The sequence below is a fragment of the Apodemus sylvaticus genome, chromosome 16 (genome assembly GCF_947179515.1).
Source record: "Apodemus sylvaticus chromosome 16, mApoSyl1.1, whole genome shotgun sequence".
Classification (NCBI taxonomy): Eukaryota; Metazoa; Chordata; class Mammalia; order Rodentia; family Muridae; genus Apodemus; species Apodemus sylvaticus.
The window spans coordinates 43450330-43472571 of record NC_067487.1 but is presented as its reverse complement, the minus strand read 5'-3'; the positions used below and the strand labels follow the sequence as shown (position 1 = coordinate 43472571).

Sequence of the window (22242 nt, the reverse complement as noted above, 5' to 3'; positions counted from 1 at the left end):
GTGACTCCCAGAGGAGAAGTCTCTCCTCCTCTCCATCATCCTGCCTTTGCTCCTTCCGCTGGACACACCAGAGACTGAGTCCCCGTGTCCACGTGAGCAAGAAGGGTAGAGTGTGGGGTGTGGAAGGATGAGCTGATGTGGACAGGAAAATAGTGGAGGCCTGGATGCTGAGAAGGGAACTCTGAGAACCAAATCACGGATACAGCGCTCTATGAAGATGACGCCCCATCCCCAGGGACTCACTTGAAAGAGATGCAGGAGAACAGAAACAGAGCAAAGCAGCAAAGTGAGAATCTGGTTCTCTTGAAAAGCAACTCATTTTTTTAACTCCTCAGCAACTTACTTTTTCAGCTGATGTCCCAATCCAAACCGCTCTTTTGTCGAAATCTGAAAGACATCAACCGTGGGCACTGAAAAGGGGAGGGGGAGGGACACAGTTAAATACTGACTTGAGACACATGCACAAAATGACGGAGTTGTTATTAAGTGGGCATGCACACGCACGTGTACACACACTCACACAGGATGAACCCCATTCTTTGCAACATTGTTTAAGTTACATAAGTATGAAATATAAGGTCATTGCAGATTGCATATTAATGAAAATGTCTATGTTGATGTATAATACATAGGAATATGAAGAGAAACCTCAAAATAAGCAATAGTTTTAGAAACCACACTTCAGACATGTCATGTAACATTCTTAAACTGTAATTGAAACATGTTAATATATAATTCTATTTTTTAAACAGCAAGAAATGAAATAAAGCACAGATCTATTTTTACTGTATATTTTCTTGATGTTCATATTTCACTATATGCATGTATGTATGTATCTGTATATACACATGTATATTTACACACATGTTATGTACACACACTTAAATAAATCTCAAAATTAGTGACTTACTTTAAATCATTACTTAAAGAAGTAAGTGAAAACAATTATTGACTTTAAATACTTTAAATTTGAAATGTTAATTTTATATTCGAGAGGGCAGGTGAAAATGGTCAATAAAAGATAGAGGGCATTCGAGTAGAAATACGATCAGAGCTGTGAATCTGAACCAGCCATTGTGTGCACATATGTAAAACTGGGAGGCCAAACTCCTGAGGGAGGAGACAGTGCTGGGAAAGACACAGTACATGCTCGCATGAGTGCTTGGGAATGCAGCAAAGGAGCCTGATGCAGGGCAGTCTGGAGGGTGGAGACTCCAGGACACAAGCTGAACAAACACCCATAAAATGCTTTCAAAAAAGTGAGACAACAGATTATCAATTAAGATGCTGAGTTAAGGTGAGTACTCAAAACTGGTCATCCGGCATTCGACAATATGAAGCCGCAGGCAATGTTGATTTGTATGTGAAGTGATGGCCCCGTAACCTTGTCCTTGTGGACTTTAAGAGAGGAAAGAAGCAATGAAGGGAGCAGAGAAAACTCTAATAATAAAATCTGATAGTCAAGAAAACACTGCACTACAGGAGCAGCTGAGAGGGAATTTGAGGTCAAGGGTTTTATTTAATTTTCCAGATTGTAAAAAAAAAAAAAAAAAAAATCGTTTCTTGGTGAGAATTTTCTGGGGGGAAAAATGGAATAAGACAGAAAGGAAATAGAGTTGTGTGATTATGTAAGAGTGGAGAGGAACTCGTGCACAAATCAGTGTGACACCATGTGGGCACCCAACATGCCAGAACAGAAAGGATGGTAATGCCACGCTCAGTCACACGTTTCACGGATCTTAGTCCACGCTGCCCTACCCAAGAAGGACATACTCCATCTCCCAGACACCCAAGAGTTCCATCCTAAAGATGCTCTAACCCTTCCATAGAAGTGAAGGACACTGGGACCATCAGTCCAATCTCATGTGTCCCAAACAAGAAGTCACTGCATGAAAAGTAAAAATCCTGGAATCCGTATAAAATATTTTTTCAAAGAATAGGATTTTTTGAAAAAAAAAAAAGTATCAATAGAGATGGCTCAACAGTAAGTGAGCTTACTACTCCAGCAGAGGACCTAGGTTCAGTTCCCAGCACCCACAACACGGCTCATAAATGTCTCTAACTCCAGGTGCAGGAGACTGGGTGCTCTCTTCTGGCCCTGAGTGCACCAGACATAGACACAGTACAGACATACATGCAAGCACAACACACATAAAATAAGAATAAATCTTTAAAAGAGAAGAAAGGGAAGAGGTTGTGTTCTTCCCCAAGATTTCAAATACTAAATTTTCTCATGGGCAGAATTAAAAATGACTAAGAAAAAAGGGAGAGAAACCTAAAGGGCCTTGGCCTGCTTTTAAGGCCCAGCAAAGTCCACCAAAGACACTGGGAGAATTAAAACCCTTCAGGGGAGAAAGTGTAAGCGACACACAGAGAAGGAAAATAGCAATATTTGGCAATAATGTTTATCCATCATATAATATAGGTAATTCTAAAAATTAGCAAGCAAAATTTAAAGTCTTAGTCATTGCATAAAAGACTAGACAATGAGTGTCCATGCTTTACCAAAATGATTAATTTTTAAGAAAACTATAAATAACAAATATTGACTCACTCCATCAGCAGCAATACAATTTAAATGACCTAAAAACGCAAGAGTACACCAAAACAGCTCATAAAATGCTACTTTAAAAATATTCCAAGGCTCAAGTGATAAAATGACTAATACTGTTAAAGTGAATGTAATTAACCGTAAGTAATTCCTTTTAATGAAATAATATAAACAAGTCAAGGAAATAGCACAGAGGGTGCAGAGAAACTCAACGCTATCCTTGGTTTTCAGGAGCTCTAAAAGCACTTTATGTAAAATTTTAACAATGTTTTTAAAACTTAATAACTTCCTGAAAACCAGTAATCATGAGTTGAAAACTGTTCTGCACTATACACTGTGAATACGTCAGGACTTGTGGATAAAATAGTGTGCTTCATCAAAAGTGTGGGGCAAAGGAGGCCCCCAGTCCTAGAGCAGTGGAGAGGGTGTGTGGGTGGAGGAGCACTCTCATGGAGAAAAGAGGAGTGGGGAGGGGGAGTGGGTCTGTGGAGGGGTAGCTGGGAAGGATGATACCATTTTAAATATAAACGAATAAAATGATTAATAAATAAAAAGAAACTGTGACAAATATTCTCTTATAAAAAGTAGGTATCCACCACAGTGGAGTGCTCCTTCCTAAACAGAATTTCTAGGGCAGTACACCAAATGCTTGGCCAAAAATTGGGTGGAAAGAGTGCTGTGAGTCTACAGGACATGACATGGTGCCGAACTCATGACCTCACCACAGCAGCACTGGTTAACTGCAAAGGATTCACAAACCTGGGACCACAGTCAACAGCAGGGGCTCTCAACCTGTAGGTCACAGCCCCTTTGGGGGATCAAATGATCTTTTTGCACAGGGGTCACCAAAGACCATCTTCATATCGGATATTTAATTATAATTCATAATAGTAGCAAAATTACAGTTATGAAGTAGTAACAAAAATAATTTTATGGTTGGGGAGGTCACCGCAACATGAGGAAATATATTAAAGGGCAGGTTGTGAATCACTGGCCTACAGGAAAGTTAGTGTTTTCTTCAGTGATATAGCCACTGATAAGCTGCCTATGTTCCAATAAGTAACACTATACTCATGCTCATCCAAGCAACCATAACTAAAGTCAGTGGGACACATGGGCACAAACACACACACACACACACACACACACACACACATGCACTCACAGGTAATCAACGTAGGAGGGGTTTGTTGTGAAGAAGAAAGGCTTCAGAAGAACAGGGGAGGAGTAAAAGAGGATAATGGGGGATAAAAATGGTAAAAACTTATATACATATAGAAATTGTCAAAAGAGAATAGCTTCAAAAAGGACTTCAAAGACTACCAGGCTGTTATACTTTACACCCTTCTGAGGAGAAAAATCAAAATGTCTATTCCCCCATATCCACTCAAGATTCATTCAAGATGGAAAAGAAATAGAATTTGACAGAAGAGATGTATTTTCACATTAAAATAATATAAAAGTTAATAAAATTTTATTTCGTATTATTTTCTTTGCAACACAATGGCTGCATTAAACAGCAGGAAATTACCCTAATACTCTGATCAGGCAGACGCAGGTGTAGAGAGATACCAATAGTGAGTTATTTAACCAAAAGAGCTTGCTAATGGGAGTTGTTCAAAATTTCCAACAAATGACAGGTTGTGCCTTTAATCAGGAACTGGACTTATAGATCAATAATTCTATCATGGTATGCACTCACTGATAAGTGGATATTAGCCTAGAAACTTTGAATACCCAGGACATAATCCACAAATTAAATGATGTCCAAAAAGAATGGAGGAGTGGCCCCTGGTTCTGGAAAGACTCAGTGCAAGAATATAGGGGAATTCCAGAACAGGGAAGTGGGAAGGGGTGGATGGAAGAACAGGGGGACAGAAGAGGGCTTATGGGACTTGTGGGGAGTGGGGACCCAGAAAAGGGGAAATCATTTGAAATGTAAATAAAAATATATCAATAAAAAAAATAAATAAAAAAATAAAAAAATAATTCTAAGTAATACCTATTACTTTAACAAGTTTAATTGTGTTTAAAGGATATACAATAAAAATTATCGTTATCTTTCATTTCAAACTATAAATCGTGTCCTGTTTCTTCTATTTTTTTTTTACTCACAAATTAACCCCAACTAAATACTTTACTTCAAAATAGTGCTAGTCATATATTCCTAGAACACAGGAGAGAATCTTTCAAAAAGAACTGCTAAGTAGGTCAGTCTAAATCTTGGATTAGTCACAAATTTTTTACAAGTTCCTTTACTATAAATGTTAATACCTTAAAGGCAAACTACAAAACAACCCTCGAGAAATATCATCTCATTTAAACCACACTCCCATCTCCTGAGGCTGAGGGAGTATTTCAGAAGAGTGGACAGAAAGACTGTAACAGCCAGCGGAACTGGTCAAACAGCAAAACGATGTTTTCTGGACATGGCAGGTCTGCAGTTCACAGCAGCTGTGACTAAATACCTGGGATCAAGTCAGCCAAAACACCAGACTGCACGGGAGAGACTCACTCTGCCTCCTAACTCAGAATCTACTGGCTAGTGATGGCCACTGTGAAAGAGAGTGGGTTTTCTTCAGGGATTTGAGAGACTCCTCTAACTCCAGTAGATGGCCCTCAACTAGCAACCAGCTATAGCACTGAGTGACTTCAGAAGGTTTAGGAAGGAGAGGGACACGGAGTGTGGGGGAGGCTAGAAGGGGGGAGAAAATGCCTGTGACCCTCATCAAGGGAGGATGGGGAAAGGATGCAGTCAAAGAACATTGCATCCATGCAGAAAATTCTGAAAAAGAAAGTAATTATTGATAACAGTATAAAATTACCTTCTAGTTAAAATTTAATACAAAAAGATTTTTTCCATCATTTTACCTGCTTGCAATAATCAAAACTGTAAGTTATGGTAAGTCCTAATTTTTGCTCTGAAGAAAATGGTTGTCTCCTTTCAGACACAGTATCTCTGCTTCGACTCATACATATGTATCATGGTCCACTTTAGATGAAATTCTCCCCAAGGTTTTAATAAGAAAGAAGTAACCACTGGAGGAACTTACTAGTAAGATAGCTATGTAAGGAAAAATTAAGCAACCTACAATGTAACTAGTGCATTAGAGAATTATGAGAGAAGTGGCCAAACCAAGGGTAAATGGAGTAATATAAGAAAACTAAAGAAAATTTTATTATAAAAAACAAACAAATAAGTCTAAGCTAACTTCCAGGGCCCTGCTTGCTGGTTCCAAATGCCCACCCTGTGAGAGAGGGTGTGAAAATCCATCAGTCACAAACGCATCTCACACAAGAGGCTAATGAACCACATATAGGCAGGAAGTTCTTCAAGAATGATTACAGAGAGGCAGGTCAGCCTAGCCGGGTTCCCACCCCCATGAGGCTATTGGTTCCTCTCCTGCCTTACCCTGTGGGCATCCATGAATAAAGCTATATGAGGAGATTTCTGAGACCTAGTTAGGAAACTGCAAGTAAATAAGACGACAGTCTTGTAATCTCGGTTCCTCCAGTACATAGGTTGTTCCTGGGATGTGCTTTTGTGTCCTTCCCAGGCCCTGTCCTTTAGACCACCCTTCATCTTACCCCACCCCAACCACCATTCAGAATGGTGGTTCCAAGCTGGAGTTGTCCTTGTGACTACATACAGCCTCAACTAATGCGATCATTCCTTCCTGACTGTATACAACTTGATCTCAAGCAAGCTTTGCTGACATGACCTTGCTTAGCCCTCAGAATACAAATTGTCTAATTCTCTGAATAAAGTTGATTATGGCAGGAGACCACTCTCCCAGGTTCACCCTGCCAAACAGAGCGGACACAAGTCACAAACTTCTGGAGACATGAAGCAAGGATCTGGGCCAAACACTTCTTAAGACTTGCTCTCAGGAGACCCCAGTAAACAAAGCAGAGAACATGATTGAAAAAGAACATCCCAGTAGAGGCATAAAATGGGGTGTCTCCCCTTTGGCTCTGTCCTGTCGGTAGGATGGGCTACATCTCAGAGTTTATGTAGGACACTGTTCTCATACAACTCACATTCAAATTGTGGGGTTGTGGGGCACATACGTAAGGAAGAATTCTGTCTTGGTACAGTCCCCTTAGGGTCTGTGAACTATTAGCAAGAGCTGCGCAGGGCTGGGGAGATGAGGAAAGGATGGGGAAACTGAGGCTGGTAAAGTGGATCAAGGGAGCAGGATGTGGTACCAAACAATTCTAAGCCCGGCTGGTTCTGCAGCTATCGGAACTTAAGATTATAAGTCACTACGGCACTGTTCTCCTTTCCAGCGTTTATTGGAAGAGGAAAAAAATAAAATCTTACAAAACACAAAGTTGTGAAGAGCATTTCAGCTCCTGCTAGACAAACTGAAGGATCACAGCAAAAAGGATGAATCTTGGGCAATCACTGACTGATGATCTCAGTTAACATTCAAAGTGATATGGACTAGATTAAAAAACAAAACAAAAGTCTGGATGGTCCGCAGGGTATACTGTGGGGTCAGCTGAGAACACGGATAACCTGAATATGTAGTGTGGTCATTCAGTTCGACCTTGAATCATAAACTAAATCAATGGGCACAGTAGATGATATGCTGGCAAAATCCCAAGTCCATGGATCCAAGGAATAAAAGAATGATAGAAATAATACATAATATGAAAGACAATAGAGTTGTATGTGATCAGTACACATGGTAGGATTGTTTGGACACAGACTTCATTTCTTCTCTAAAGCTGGTGCTGCTTCGGTGACATTAAATTAGACAATTTTATTCCTAATTTAAATATTTTTTAAAAGGTCAGACCTGAGAGCCCATTGCCTTTGAACCACTGTCAGGATAAAATTAAGCAGGGCAAGCATATCTTGTGTCAAGAAACATGTTTTTGGGACCTTGTCCATCATGGTAAAAGAAGCCCAAAGACCTGGACATGTTAAATGTGAGGCAGACTCTGGTTGCTAACATCTGGGCAGGCCACCTGATCCCCGGATCGACTGTTAGTCATTCATGAAGCATGATATGTTTCCAACTTGGCAAGACATTTAAATCCTCCAGCTTCATATCCCACATGACTGAAAACCACTGTGGCGGGGAGCACTGCAGTCAACCCCAAGTGAACCCATGGAAAGCTCTTGAGGAACAAAGCCTTGGGGTGATTACAGCAGTAACTAGATTAATATACGCAGATGAAATTGGAGTATGGTGTGAGTGAGTGTGCGCGCGCGCGCGCGCGCGTGTGTGTGTGTGTGTGTGTGTGTGTGTGTGCGCATGCGCACGCGCATGTGTGTGTGTGTGTGTGTGTGTGTGTGTGTGTGTGAGTGTATAAATTCACTGGTAGGAGCACATTTTTGCCTTCTGATGTGTTTGGGCAAAACTTGCTTATAGTGGAAGACCTTGCTTTTAATAACCATCAGTTGAACAGAGCAGCACTGTCCCATAGGAATCCAAAGAGCAAACAGCAAATGTGCTTCCATGACCTCCGCTTGTTATGGTTTTCTAAGTAAACTCTCTGGGAGTCATGGGTGGGATAAACAGGGAAATGAAATAGCCAAGTCTAAGGTCAGTGCAACATATCCATCCTGAGCTACAACTGTGCTCAAAGCCTCTGAGGATTCATTTTGTTTGTCTTACAGAAACTGTTCAAGTCTCTATCTATGCATTATCTATGCAATTTCTATAATTGCATAGGTGATAAATCATCTCGCTTAGCACAGAGCCCACACAGTTATCAAGATGCTTAACACGTTCAGAATTATCAAATAAACATCCATTTTGCACAATGCATAGTTAATCTTCAAAGCAACAGAGGAGTAAGACCAACCTGGGCCGTTTAGATACTGTGTGAGAGAACAGTGTAGTCGGACAATAATAGGTTCTGTTCGAATCACTTCCCAGGCCACAGCAATCTCCTCCTGCACAAATATATTGAGAGAATAAGCTTGGCTTAGACCTCAAAATAAAAAAAAATACCAAAATTTTAAACTTAGGTTAATGGAATATATACATTATAAAGGTCTATGAATTATTTCAAAAGGCAATATTTTGTGAAAAGAAGGCCAAAACATTTAATTCATTTTTGCCTTTGTATATGACAATAAAAATGAGAACTTATGTAATGAAGTGCCATAATTAAAACAGACATTTTACAATATATGGAAAAACAATGAGAAAGATATATTATCTCAGCTTCATTGACCAGTCTTCATAAATCACTTTAACAGCAGCAGTATGTAATGGTGCTATAAAATAATCCAAAACTGAGTTCCTTTCAATAAAGATAAATGTCCATTATATGTGCCAGTCATATTATAGAAACTGATACTTACATCCAGAAAGCTGACATCGATGTGCAGATCAATATCTACATCATCGATAGCTCCATATTCCCTGAAAGCAAAGATTAACATCAGTGTTTTCATTTTCCTTAATAGTTTGTACATGATTGGTTATTTTAATTAAAAATGTAGTCACTAATTCTGATTGCTGACTTTTAAGATCAGAAGTGACCTTGGATATGAGTGGACTAATTCAGTTTATTCCTATTACCCTCTTAAATTTGGCCTATTTATACTATAGAACACACACATACACACACTTGCATACATAAATTCAAGAGTTGCTTAGTTCATGGTACCAAATAGTGCCAGTTCCCTGAGTCCCATAGTCTTCCCCCAAAGAATAACAGTTTTAATATTCTTTATATACATGTCTATATTTTTATATTTCATACAATTATTCTCAAGTTATAAAGTAGGATAGACAATCAGGGATAAAATATGGAAATAACCAAAAATATAGAATTAATATACAATACCTAAATCTAGCTCATAACTAGTAGAAAATGTCCTTAGCATATACATGTGATGATTTAATGTCCACAAAGCAAGGGCTGGAGAAATAGATAAACCTGGAGAGTGTTTACTGTGCAGGCATGAAACCACACGATTAATCCTGAAAGCCTGGATTATATGAAAAAGAAAGGAAGGAAGGAGGCAGAGGGGAGATAAAATCCAGGTAGGGATAAAGAGGGGGATTCAGTAATATTACAGAAACTACTACTTACTATTTCCACTGTATTTGCTTATATCTTATAAAGTAACACATTACAGCTCTGTGGCAATACTGGTACTAGAATAGCATTTGTCAGTTATTATACAAGCATTAAACTGGACCAATAGTCAATAACCACCACTTTATCTCACTTTATAATGAATACCAGTTTAAGATCAATGAACGAGACCATCAGGTCCTTGTGAGGTAAGCAGTTTAACATTAATATCAGTGAAGAAATTGATAAACAGGTAAGTGAAAACGTTGTGGAGTGGAAAACGGCAAAGGTAATGGGTTACACTACATCACGTCCACCTATACTTGGGCCAGTAACTCTTACTGAACGCAGCGGACCCCATGCACAAAGACACCAATGCAAAGGGGGTACTTGTTGAAATGGATTCCAGTGGAAGAGGGATGGAATGAAGAAAGGGAATGGAAATAACTAAAATTCATTAGATGAATATACGAGGCTATCAAACAACTTAAAAGGGCAATGGGGTGTACATCAACATACGTGCAGGTGTAAAACACAAAGCAGGAACTTGGCACAATTGTTGTGTATTATACACACTAATAATGCAAATGCAGTATATGACTGTGGCATGTTTACAGGCTTCTGAGTATAACATTTATGACTGAATGATCATATGATTTAATCTACATAATTTGCATAGCTTCATAAATAAAAGAACCCAGCAGGAGCCGTTGCTAATTTTTGTTTTCATAAACAAAGAGGTATAAAGGTCAATACGATCATTTAACCTCATAACTTTTTTCTTTAAAAATATGTGTTACCATGAAGCACATTTTTTTAAATTTCTTTGGAAATACATTTTAAGTTTTTCATGCTAACATTTGAGAACTACTTATTGACACCAAAATGGACTTTTTTTAAAAAATGACAACATCATAACATCCATGTTCTTCACAAAAAAATGCTTCATATTTTATATGAAATTATACATCAAACATGACAAAAATACACATCAAATAAATACACTTTCTTCTTGTCTCTAAGTTCTGGGTACAGAAATATTTCTGTGATGATCAAGAAAATAACAATGTTAGGAATTTCCCAGGAGAGCCATTCTCTGCTACACACTTAATTTTGCTCCTTCTACTTCTTTTCTGCAACTACTTTAAAAAAGCAAACTCCATTTGTTCTTTATTAGGTATTAGAAACAGGCTCAACACTCATAATTTAATGACTGTGAGCACAGGCAAACGGTTCATGAATACCATAGATGCCAAGTTAGACATGTAAAAAGCCATTCAATGCCGTTACATGTGTGTCGTGTTGAGGGGAATACCCCTCATAGTCTAGCGCAATGGTTCTCAACTTGGGGGTGGAACAACTTTTTCACAGGGGTCACAGCACTGATATTTACATTATGACTGATAACATAGAAAATTACAGTTATGAAGTAGTAGCAAAACATTAGTTTTATGATTTGGGGTCACCACAACATAAGGTAAGGAATTATGTCTATCGACATAAAGGGCTACAAGATTAGGAAACTTGAGGACCATTGTTGGAGGGAATATGTGGTCCTTACTTGGAGATGATGCTATTTGGGAAGGCTTAGGAGGTGTGGGCTTGTGGGAAGAAGTACAGCATTGAAGGTGTTAGACTTCGAGTGTTTAATGTGATTTTAAATTCTCCATCTCTTGTTTGTAGTTTGAGACATGAGCTGTCAGCTTCTACAGCCAGCTCAGTGGTTGAAGACCCTTGCAACCAAGCCTGACATGATTTGGTCCCTAGGATCCTTGTGATGGAAGGAAAGAATCAAGACCTCCAAGGTGACCTTAGACCTCCGCAGGCAAATGTCCACAGGAATATGTCCTGGGGCACACACACACACACACACACACACAGAAATGTATTAAATAATGAAAAAAGAAATACTCCGCTTTTTTGCCTCATTCCTACTTTTCTTATGTCATCTTAGTTTTCATAGGTTTTTGTAATGTTCAGTAAAGATTATGTCTAGAAGATCACCTCTACCCTACCCTCACAGGCAGCAAAGAATGTCTGTATGAACAGTGTCCATTTTAAGATCATTTTATTTAGAAAGGTATACATTTTATGAAAACACATACCTAGCCAGTATTCAGAACAAGGACACTATTATATATTACAAATAGATAAAAATGCACAAAATTAACTCAGCATCATCAGAGAGTATCTTCTTGATAGATAGGGTCTCACGACATAGCCAGGTCAGTTTCAAACACATGTCTCCCCTGGCTCAGCTTCCTAAGTATGCAATTACAGTCACCAGTCTCCACACCTAGACAGATGTGTTATAGTAACTTGACACAAAAAGTAGAGTCTTGGGAAGTAGAGAGAACCTCAATTGAGAAAATAACTCCTAAGACCCAGCTGTAGGACAATTTATTAATGGTTAGTGGGATGTGGCCCAGCCCATTGAGGGTGATGCCAACCTTGGGTTGGTGGTCTTGGCTTCTATAAGAAAGAAGGCTGAGCAAACTAGCAGTAGCGAGGCAGTAAGCAGCACTCCTCCATGGCCTCTGCATCAGCCCCTGCCTCCTAGATCTTGTTCTTCTTGAGTTCCAGGTCTGACCCACTTCAATGATGAACAGTGATATGGAAGTGTGAGCCAAATAAACCCTTTCCTCCCCAGCTTGCTTTATGGTCACAATGCTTTGTCCTTGCAATAGAAACCCCAACTAAGACAAGACACCAGGCATCGCTATTTTTCCTTAAATCTCACTCTAATCTTAATTTATGGTGCATAAAGGGCTTTTGTTTGTTATTTCTCTTCTTCGATATGATTAGCGCTTTCTGTGTTGTTCTTCAAAATCATGCATTTAAATGGTTGTAATTAAAGTCTAACAAGTGTAAAACACATAAAACTCTTGGATGCATTTGATTCTTTTGCACCATAAATAGAGAAAGAAAGTTTCCTTGGAAGGAAATTTCTGCATATTTGTGGTCTCATAACAGTAATTTCTGTGATTATGAAGTCAAATGCATGGAATGACTTATTTGAGACTCTCAACATTTAATTAAGGGATGAGAACTACTTGCAATCCTAGTGAGCAATCTATCAAGGTCACTACTTCCCTTTCCTTCATCACCATTGCCTCCTCCTCTTCGCCTCTTTACAGTCCCATCAGTAGAATATCTGAGTTTGTGAAGACTGTAGTTAGGAGTCAGGGATGAAAGATACAGACATAACACAAAACCCTAACCCATGAAAGATTCTCTGTAAGTAGCTTAAAGAACTCAATAGAAAAGACTGATCAGCAGGCAGTATGCTTAATTTTAAAACCATTTATTATGACAATTAAGATAATTACTATTCTTTGTATGATTTTTAAAGGGCTTTTAAGTAAAAACTTAGCTACTTCTCTATTTATGACGCTGATTTTCGAAAGGAAGTGAGATGGTGCAGGTATTCTGTGCCACCATGGCAGAGTACTAGTACACAACCTTAAGGAGGCAATTAGCAGCGCCATCAAGGCACATCTCTGAAAATGGGTACACACTGGTGTTTGTTTGTATGCCATAATTCAGAGGCATGAATGGCACCATGCATTGGCAATCTCATTTTGGTGCTGATGCCCTTTTCACATAATGCTAGTAATTTCATGTCTTCCACTGAGAGAGACTAAGCATGATTACAGTTTGTCCAGATGGAATGACCTAGTTATCAAGACCTCTGTGCATGAATAACTTTCCATGGGTCTTGACAACAGAGGAAGGGAGGGAGGGAGCAAGTGAGGGAGGGAAGGAGGAAGGAAGGAGCATAGCAAGCCTTGGAGCACAAGGCAGAGAGTAGCCGTGCTCCCTGTCCTCCTCAGCATCAGTTCCTGCCTCCCCGTTCCTTCCTTGCATTTCTGCTCTGGCAGCCTTCAATGATGGACTGTATAATGTAAGCAGAAGTAAACTCTCCCCCAAGAAAAGAAATGTTCACAAGATACTCAAATATATTTACATATATTTAATATGTATACGATATTGAATATTAGAGTATGCTGGTTTTCCTTTCTCTATAGTCCCAGTTTTAATTATACTGTTACAAGAGTTACAACAACTCGATTCAAATGATCTGTGAACATGTTTATTATGAAACCATTTTAGATATCTAACTTTCACTTACTGACTACCAAAAAACATATGTTTTTTATATGCACAATTCTATCACAGGTTCTTGAGAAATGTTTACAGTTATTTAACTGTTCCTGCTTTCAACCAAGGGGCAGTGCTGGTTTGTTTACTTAGGAAGAAATACACACCTTCCTCTGGGCATCTCAAACTCCACAGTCTATCTCTGCATGTCCATCTCAGTGTGTTTCTGCCCAGTGTGGGAGAGACATTCGTGAATGGGCCAAGAAATATGTGCTTAGCCACTGGGAAGAAAGCTGACAAGATTAAAGCTTTTCTAATTTTCTATTTAGAAATTAGAAGTTTCTAATTGCTGCTATCCAACGCAGCTAGAAACTTCTCCAAAAGACAAGCTGAAAAGCTGTTAGATGCAGATGAGAGAGAAATATGAACCTCTTTGACACAATAGTGCATTCATAACATGAAAAGAACAGAAAGTTGCTGTTGGTTTTTTGTTGTTGTTGTTGTTGTTGTTGTTGTTTTGTTGTTGTTGTTGTTGTTGCTGCTGTTGTTTTTTGGTCATCTTTACAAAAAACCTTGGTTTTGCTTGAATGAAGTCCAGGCTTTGGGAGCAGAGGCAGGCTTGCAGGATCTGAGCTACTGAAGCTTACATCTCAATTACACTTGTGTGTCTGGAAAACATTTCCCTCTTCAGTTTCTTTGCACTGTGTAAGTTCTCCCATCACTTCCCTGATTTTCACTTACTGAATTTTTTTTCATGCCCTCAATCCAGACTGTGGAAAATCAATATGCTAGATAGCAATGAACCTGCAGGTCAAGATCCTTCCTCTGCTGAATCAGAGACATCTGTGTAGGTTCGGCTATGTGGTGAAAAGAAAACATTTAAGACCTCAGTGGCTCAATGTTAATGATTTAATACCTCACCCCGCATGGCACTGGGGTAGTCATCATTAACATTGAGGTACCAATGGGGACAAAGTGCAAAAGACACAGAGACTCATTCTCCAGTGTATCTGTACATAATTCATTGGTGAGTACTACTGTATGTCTATGCCAAGGACCAAAGGTGTCAGACAAAGACAATCTAATCACGTGACAGGAAGGGAAGATGTTAAAGAAAAGGAAGCCATTCCTAGGAAGGAGGTAAATAGAAAGTTAGGGAACCAGAAGAACAAAAGTGGATATCCTGAGTATGCCATGGTTTTTTATTTGTTTATGGGTTTTTTTCTTTGTTTTTTCTTTTCTTTTAGAAGGTAACAGTTTGTTGGTTATCAGGCTAGTACTCTCCACTGATTCCTCCAACCATCAGATCCTCAAAATACTCTGGTTCTCCAAACATCAAATCAGAAAGGCTTATCCCAGCAGCCTCTCAGGAAAAGGAGATTAAAATGTACAACCCCCAAGAACCTGGGAACATCCACAATGCATCAGGCATTACCTACAGTAAGAGGCTGAGGGTTCACTGGGACACTGCCAATTATTTTTAAAAATAGAAGATGTCATCATCCCATACAAAGGATCAGTTATCTGGGATTTAAAGTCTGATGCTTCACAAAGTGACTACCAAAACCATCTTCTTCTCCAGGGCGATGAGAAATTCCTTTCCATTTCTAAAATTACTAATCTCAAATTGTTTTCAAATGATACTTATCTACACTATTTTAGGAACACATGACTGGAGATCTACATTTACAATGAGAAACACTCACTAGTACATCCAGCTCCGTGACTGGAGACGAAACCCATTTAGTCTGATCACCAGATATTTAGCCTGTAGGATCCTACTCATTCCCCATTCACATGACTGCAAAGCCATCTTCAATGCTTAAACACATGGTTCCATGCGACCACTACCTTGTATTTGATGTAAGGACAGATTGAGATTCCATTATCAATTTTAGTAATAAATCTCTTAGCAATTACTTTTCTAAATCTATGTTTCGCCTACATTTAAAAAAGATTTGCTTCATTTTGGGCAAACGGCTATTTCTATCTCTTGTAAGGAACTCAGATGTGGTAAGCCGCCTTTCTCATTAGATGTCACATAAAGAAAGGAAAAAAGAAAGACACCAAATAGCCTATTGTGCATATTAAGGTACTCTTGCTTTTCAAACTCCATTAAGTCTTTATGTATCTCAATTAAGTAAAAGAACAGATAATTAGAACACTCTGCATTCAATAGTCTTAGAACTCTGCAAGGAAGATTCCAATGCCTTCTGCCTAAATACCCATTTCTCAGTGTGTCTCGAGACTAGAGAATAGGCTAATAAATAAATTCATTTTTATTTACTCAAAGTAAATCAAACAAGTTTTTCTGTGGTTTGTTCCATATCATGAGACCTAGAAAGGTTATTTATTCTGCAATCATACTTTATAGCTAGGAAAAAAATTGAGACAAGGTAAGATCATGGCTTGCGCTGCGATATAAGTGGGACTGAAACTGTTATAAGAGAAACAGACAAGCAGAAAAAAATTCAAGTCATTTATGACTTTTAGGAATTTCATTTGGTTGGAACTCCAAGCACTTAGGAAGTTAAAACATATCATTCTTGTCAACAACACTGTTACTAATAGAAAATACTCACAGGGATGACCAGACTGGCCATATAAATATGTGGTGAGGACACAAACCTTTCGGTCACATGACAGTTCAGAAAATATGAAAATGTGTTTTAGAAATATAAAAGGCATCTGCTAAAGCAATTCTCTAAGCAACAATATATGTTTTGAGTCGAGGGTAAGAAGCTGAATTCTAGGTTGAATCATAGTTATACTTCAGAGCCTTCTACTATGGAGATTATTGTATGTAAAATTAAAGTTTTATGTTTTCAAGAAAAGTTCTACTATCATAGAAAAAGGAAGCCATGGCTTTGGATAGTTTACTGGTGGCTCCGATACTAACCACATGCATCCACTCTGTAACACTGAATGTCAACAGAACTTAAGCCAGACCATACCACAGATCAACTCTGGAATGATCATAACTACTTGGCTAAAATTTTAACATCTGTAAAAACTTCATTTACCAAGGATAATTGCACCATTGTATGTATGTGATGTATTTCCAAAAGTGAAAGAGATGTTTTGGGAACGCATTGCGCTGTTATTTCTAAAATCTAAATGAAGAATTTGACCACTGTAAATTAATGCTGTGTGGAGTTCCCAGGTAAAAATACTTGTTCACCTTCTCAAAATACAGGTGTTGTTCACTGGAGAGGTTGAGTAACAACTGGACAATGTGTCCTTTTGTGCTTTTTCAGGTGCTGCCACTACCAACGGTCAAAAAACCACCATGAATCCTCTGTTTTGGATAACATCCCCATACCACGTTATGTTCCAGGATAATGATTTTGAAAGCAAACCAAAGCGAGATACAATAAATAAACAAAAGGTGGTGCCACATCTTTTACAAATCTCGCTAATCAGTAGATTATTGATAAAACAACAGAAATAATATTAACTCAAGAGTCAAAAGCCAGAAGCTGGGTATACAGAATACAGTCTGAGCCATCCAGGAAGAGATCTGGGCATGGCTCAAGCAGCTGACATTCACAATGGGGTGCATAGGGAGTGTTTTTTGGTGCAAGCATAACAGGTACAAGGGCTTTGAGTCCTGGGGCAACCTGGTGCAACAGGGGAGCTTGGTTCTTAAGGGTGGGATTGAGGTGTGCAGGGGGTACCCCTCAACAAAAAAAGGCAGTTTCTGCAAGTGTTCTGAGTTCTGGAGCAAAGGAGTCCAGCTGGGGCAGGGGGTTGGTAGGTAGGGCTGGAACTGAGGTCAGGAAAGAAGCCTGGAACTAATTCCATGGAGACTTAGAAACTACACTCTACGTATGCAAAGATGCAAGAGTGAAACTTTAAAATAAGGCAGCCTGATTTGTAGACGCCAGTGTAAGGCACAAATGTTGTCTTGCGCAGAATAGAAAAAAGAATAAGGATGGGAGATTTTTCCAAAACGTAGCTAGAAACTTTATAGCCATAGGATAGCTAGCAACAGATTAAAACACACTGTCATTCAGACTATCGTGTATTGCCTCCCGCCTCCACCTTCAGTCACCACGTGACTTGGGTACCAGTATTTCTGCATTATTTCATTGTTTACAACGATGTAGCCCAGATGTACGGAATCATCTAGTGTAGTAAATAACAATGACAGGTTTTTTGTTTTGTTTTGTTTTTGTAAATGGTCTTGCTACTTGCTACACTGCCACGAATCACCTCAGACTGGCAATCCTTCTGGTTCAGCTGTCTAAGTGCCGAAGTCACAAGTGTATGTCCATAGCTTTTAGAGACTGCTCCTTTTGCAAACTAACTCTCAAAATGAATTATTTCTTTAATGCATCTAATTTGACTTTAAAATAATATGTAACAGAAGGCCTTAAAGCTGTCCTTTTGAATCATGGGAGACACAATGGAATTTCTCAACCATTTCCAAACATAATCACTGAAAATAATTTTCTGTAGAATTATTCTAATAGAAAACGCCAATGGCTTATGAAAGATAAAGCACAGGAGGTATTTACCTGAGAGAAACTGCATGTGGTCCATAGAGCTCTCTCACTGCAGACAGATCAGCTTCTAGCTGAGGGTGCTTGTGTAGTTCCCCATCATAGTTCACCTGCCAGAAAGGACGGTTCAGAGCTAAGTGAAGAGAGTCCAAGGAACCAAGACACAAACAACCTGTGCAAGGCTCTGGGCATTACAGGTGAGCCAACAGTACCTACACATAGTTCTTCTCTTCACACATGGCTAAGATAGTTCATCGTTTTAAAATCAACATTAGACCTTTTAAGATTACTTCAATAAGATTCTCACTATAATTACAATCTTATTTTTATTCTTTTATTTTATTTATTATATATATATATACATATATATATGCATATAGGTATTATGTGTATGTATATATCTATTGAAAATACAATGCTTCTCCGCTGTCCATATGTATATAGATTAGAACTATTGATCCATTTGTTAACATAGAGTATTAGTATGCAGATTTCAAGTAGGAACACAAACTTTTTTTTCTCTTTTTTTTATTAGACACATTCTTTATTTACATTTCAAATGTTCTCCCCTTTTCTGGTTTCCCCTCCAAAAACACCCTATCCCATCCCCACCCCCTGCTCACCAACCCACCCACTCCCCCTTTCCTGTCCTGGAACTCCCCTACACTGGGGCATTGAGCCTTCTCAGGGACAAGGGCCTCTCCTCCCTTTGATGTCCAACAAGGCCATCCTCTGCTGCATATGCAGCGGGAGCCATGGGTCCCTCCATGTGTACTCTTTGGTTGGTAGCTTAGTCCCTCGGAGCCCTGGGAGTACTGGGTGGTTCCTATTGTTCCTCCTATAGGGCTGCAAGCTCCTTCGGGTCCTTGGGTCCTTCCTCTAGCTCTTGAACACAAACTTTATATTCTTCATCTCTTTTCAACTTTCCTGTTCCTTCCAAACACCATAAGCCAAATCAGTATTTACCTTCCCTTTGGTTCTGCCATGTAAGTTGTAAGCATATCTTTGATACCAACCCCAGAAGAATACGGTTGGTAGATGGGAAGCCTCTTTTGCTCAAGAGTAAATCTAGAATCCTAAAGTCGGTGAACCAAAGGGACAATTCTATCAAGGCACCCAGGAGGTGATTCATTAAATTGAAAAGTCTATTTGGGATGTCTTTCTTAATCTGTTTCTTCTGTTTACCTTTCTTAAATCTCATCTTCTGCCTCCTGGCGTCATGTTCAACTTGAAAAGAGATCTTAATGGGCACCGTGTGCATTAAAAGAGCCATGGCATACTTGAATACCTCACAACTGACAGTGTGGTTTTCTTCTCTTCATTGCTCTTATTCTGAGAATATGTACTGTGCTCTGAAGTAATCCTTTACATGACATTCATTCCTACTCAGTGTGACTGATGACTATGGATCCAATTTGCATCGGGTAAAACAAACATATATCTGCATGATGAAACACTCCAGTGCATTGTGCCTTACAATAGCAAAGAAGAAGGGACTGGGTTCTTTCTTTGTACTTATGCTACAAAGTTACGTCCTAGAAGACACCCTCTTTCTACTTCCAATGCTTTTAGTGATCTATGTTTCACTTTTAAAAGTGATTTTCTGAAGAAACGCAAATGCTCACAGGGGACAAAGGACAGATAGATATTTTGGAAACTTAATCTAAACTGAAGAAAAGCACAAAATTCCCCTCTAGAAGAATGGGCAGTGTAAAGAAAGATTTGGAAGGCTTCTTTTGCATACTGGTAACACGCTGTGATGTGTAGGGAATGACTATATTAGACAACTGCCCAACATCTAGAAAGTTACTTCATAGAGGGAAGCCTACTTAATAGCACTGTTTCTATTGCCTTGCGCATGTCTAATTTAGCAAGTATTGACTTTTTATTTTGAATATATGTCACGTTAATTCTTTTCCACACTAACTTTATCTTTAAAGGCTTTCTTTATCATATCATCCTTGCCTCATGAGCACAAACTACAAAGGCATTTGATCAAGGGGGTCACAGAAACCTAGCAACATATGTGATTGTATCTTAAAATAGTATGCCTGATTTTAAATTATAACATTATTCTGAACGAGTCTTACGAGTTACATATGACCTATAGAACATATACACAGGCATGCAATGTGTGCAGATTTAAAAAAATCTTCCTCATATATTTTCAACAAGAATCAAATATTTCTCAAGAAAATTATTACCAGTCAAAATTTATAAAACTTAATCATCTAAAAAAAATGTAAGATATAAAAAAATTAATCATCTTCAGTTTAAAACTAACAGTCTATACTATTGCTAGAAAGGACAAAATTTTAAAACATTTCTTATTAAGTCTATGAGGAAGACAAAGAGTACCTGGTTTTGCTCTGTGAAATCTAGGTGTGTGTGTGGGGGCGGGGGGGTTGCTGAAAGTCACTATGAGAGGGAAGGAAGGTGGCCTGGCCAGGGGAACAGGAAGGACCAATAGGATATGCACACTTTGATGAAAGCAAAGGGGGTTATTGGAGGGAAGAAGACCAGAAAGAGGGAAAGGGGTGAAGAAGAAGAGAGTAGAGTGCCGATGTGTGAGGGTGTCCAAGAGAAACCCATTTCCTTGCATGCTAACCAAAACTCAACAGTAAAGACACAATGTGAAAGACCAAATAATTATCCAAACCAAGGCCCAAAACCTCTGTAACTAGTTAGGGCAGTAGGTGATTCCAGTGAGAAGATCTACAATGTAAATCTGAATTGAAAATGTGTGGAAAGTGGAAAACAAACTACTCATGCATTCTACTTACATTCTGAAGCCTGCACGACTTCTGGGCTCTCACCTTCCTCTAGGACAGACCCAGCTGCACAGGAAGGCAGGGCTGCTTACCTGTCCTCCATAATAAAATTCTTCAGAGTCATTGTCACCCTCCGAGTCTTCTTCCACAGTACTATTCTGCCTTGACTCCTTCAAAGGACAAAGAAGACAATTCCTGTAGTCAAACTAGAATGCAGCCATAACAGATGGGTCTGGGGCATAACGAGAGGGTTTTATACACAACACACTATTGGTGCAGTACAACGTCCAAAGGGGAAAAGGCACAACAGAGGTAACACTGCAGATGTGCTTAATTCATTTGGAGAAGTTTACTGAAAAAGAAACCTTTCTTAAAGTTTCAGATTCTAAGACCTGCAGGTTCACATTTGGTGCACACTGAAAACTGTGTATAATAAACTATGCTTGCAGCTCTTCTCTGATACAATCTTTGACAGGTTCACACTAATTCAGCTCTTATTTAAAAGTTCATCTGCATTATTTATCCAAGATGGTTTTCATTTCCACTGCCAACACAAAGCAGTGGAAATGAAAACCAATATGAAAGAAGAAAGAAGAAACTTGGAATGGAATGATAGAAAAAATTAAATTATGCAACTAAATATGAATTATAATACGAAGAGCACTTTCAATATACAGGAATGATTTGCCTAGAAATTCAAATTTTGAAATTATGTTTAATGTAATAAGCTTTATGTCTGAGTTTTTAATTAACAGAGCCAAAAATCTGTCATATATCTCAAGTACAATGAAAATTTACATTTACATTTCTATCCTTGTCATGATTAGCAACGTTTTTCTATTGGAGAAGAGGAGGAGGAAGAGGAAAGAAAGATGAGGAGGAAGATACAGAGAAGGAAGAGGAAGAAGAGGAAAGGAAAAAGGAAAAAGAAAAAATTGGCATTTCCTTTGGATTCAGAACTCCATCCATCTGTGTTGCTAATCATGCCTAAATTTCAAGTTCTTCAGGAAACCAAACAACACTATGGATCAAATGAAATTCTAACAGGCTTGGGTCAAGGACAGCTTTATTGAAGCAGTAATTTTCAGTGGACAATTTGAAGGGAACTCCAATAAATGGTAACATTAACAGCAAGCAAGCATAACTTTCAACTGAGAAACTGCTGTCCCCTTGGGCTTTTCCAGTTTAATGCCCTGACAGCTATTCATAGATGACAGAAAAGAAAAGATTAAAAACCACTAGAATGTAACTCTATCCCTATGTCTAT

At 38.7% G+C, this 22242-nt stretch overlaps 1 protein-coding gene across 1 annotated transcript in view; it reads right to left on the bottom strand.

Moving 5' to 3' along the window:
* Positions 1-22242, bottom strand: part of Parp8 (poly(ADP-ribose) polymerase family member 8) — a 164535-nt gene that overhangs the window by 47530 nt on the left and 94763 nt on the right. Inside the window, exons 7-11 of the mRNA XM_052159474.1 lie at positions 21068-21145; positions 18220-18314; positions 8877-8937; positions 8372-8462; positions 344-410 (exon numbers count right to left, since the gene is read on the bottom strand). Coding sequence (XP_052015434.1) covers positions 344-410; positions 8372-8462; positions 8877-8937; positions 18220-18314; positions 21068-21145 — 392 coding nt within the window. The remainder of the gene's footprint in view (positions 1-343; positions 411-8371; positions 8463-8876; positions 8938-18219; positions 18315-21067; positions 21146-22242) is intronic.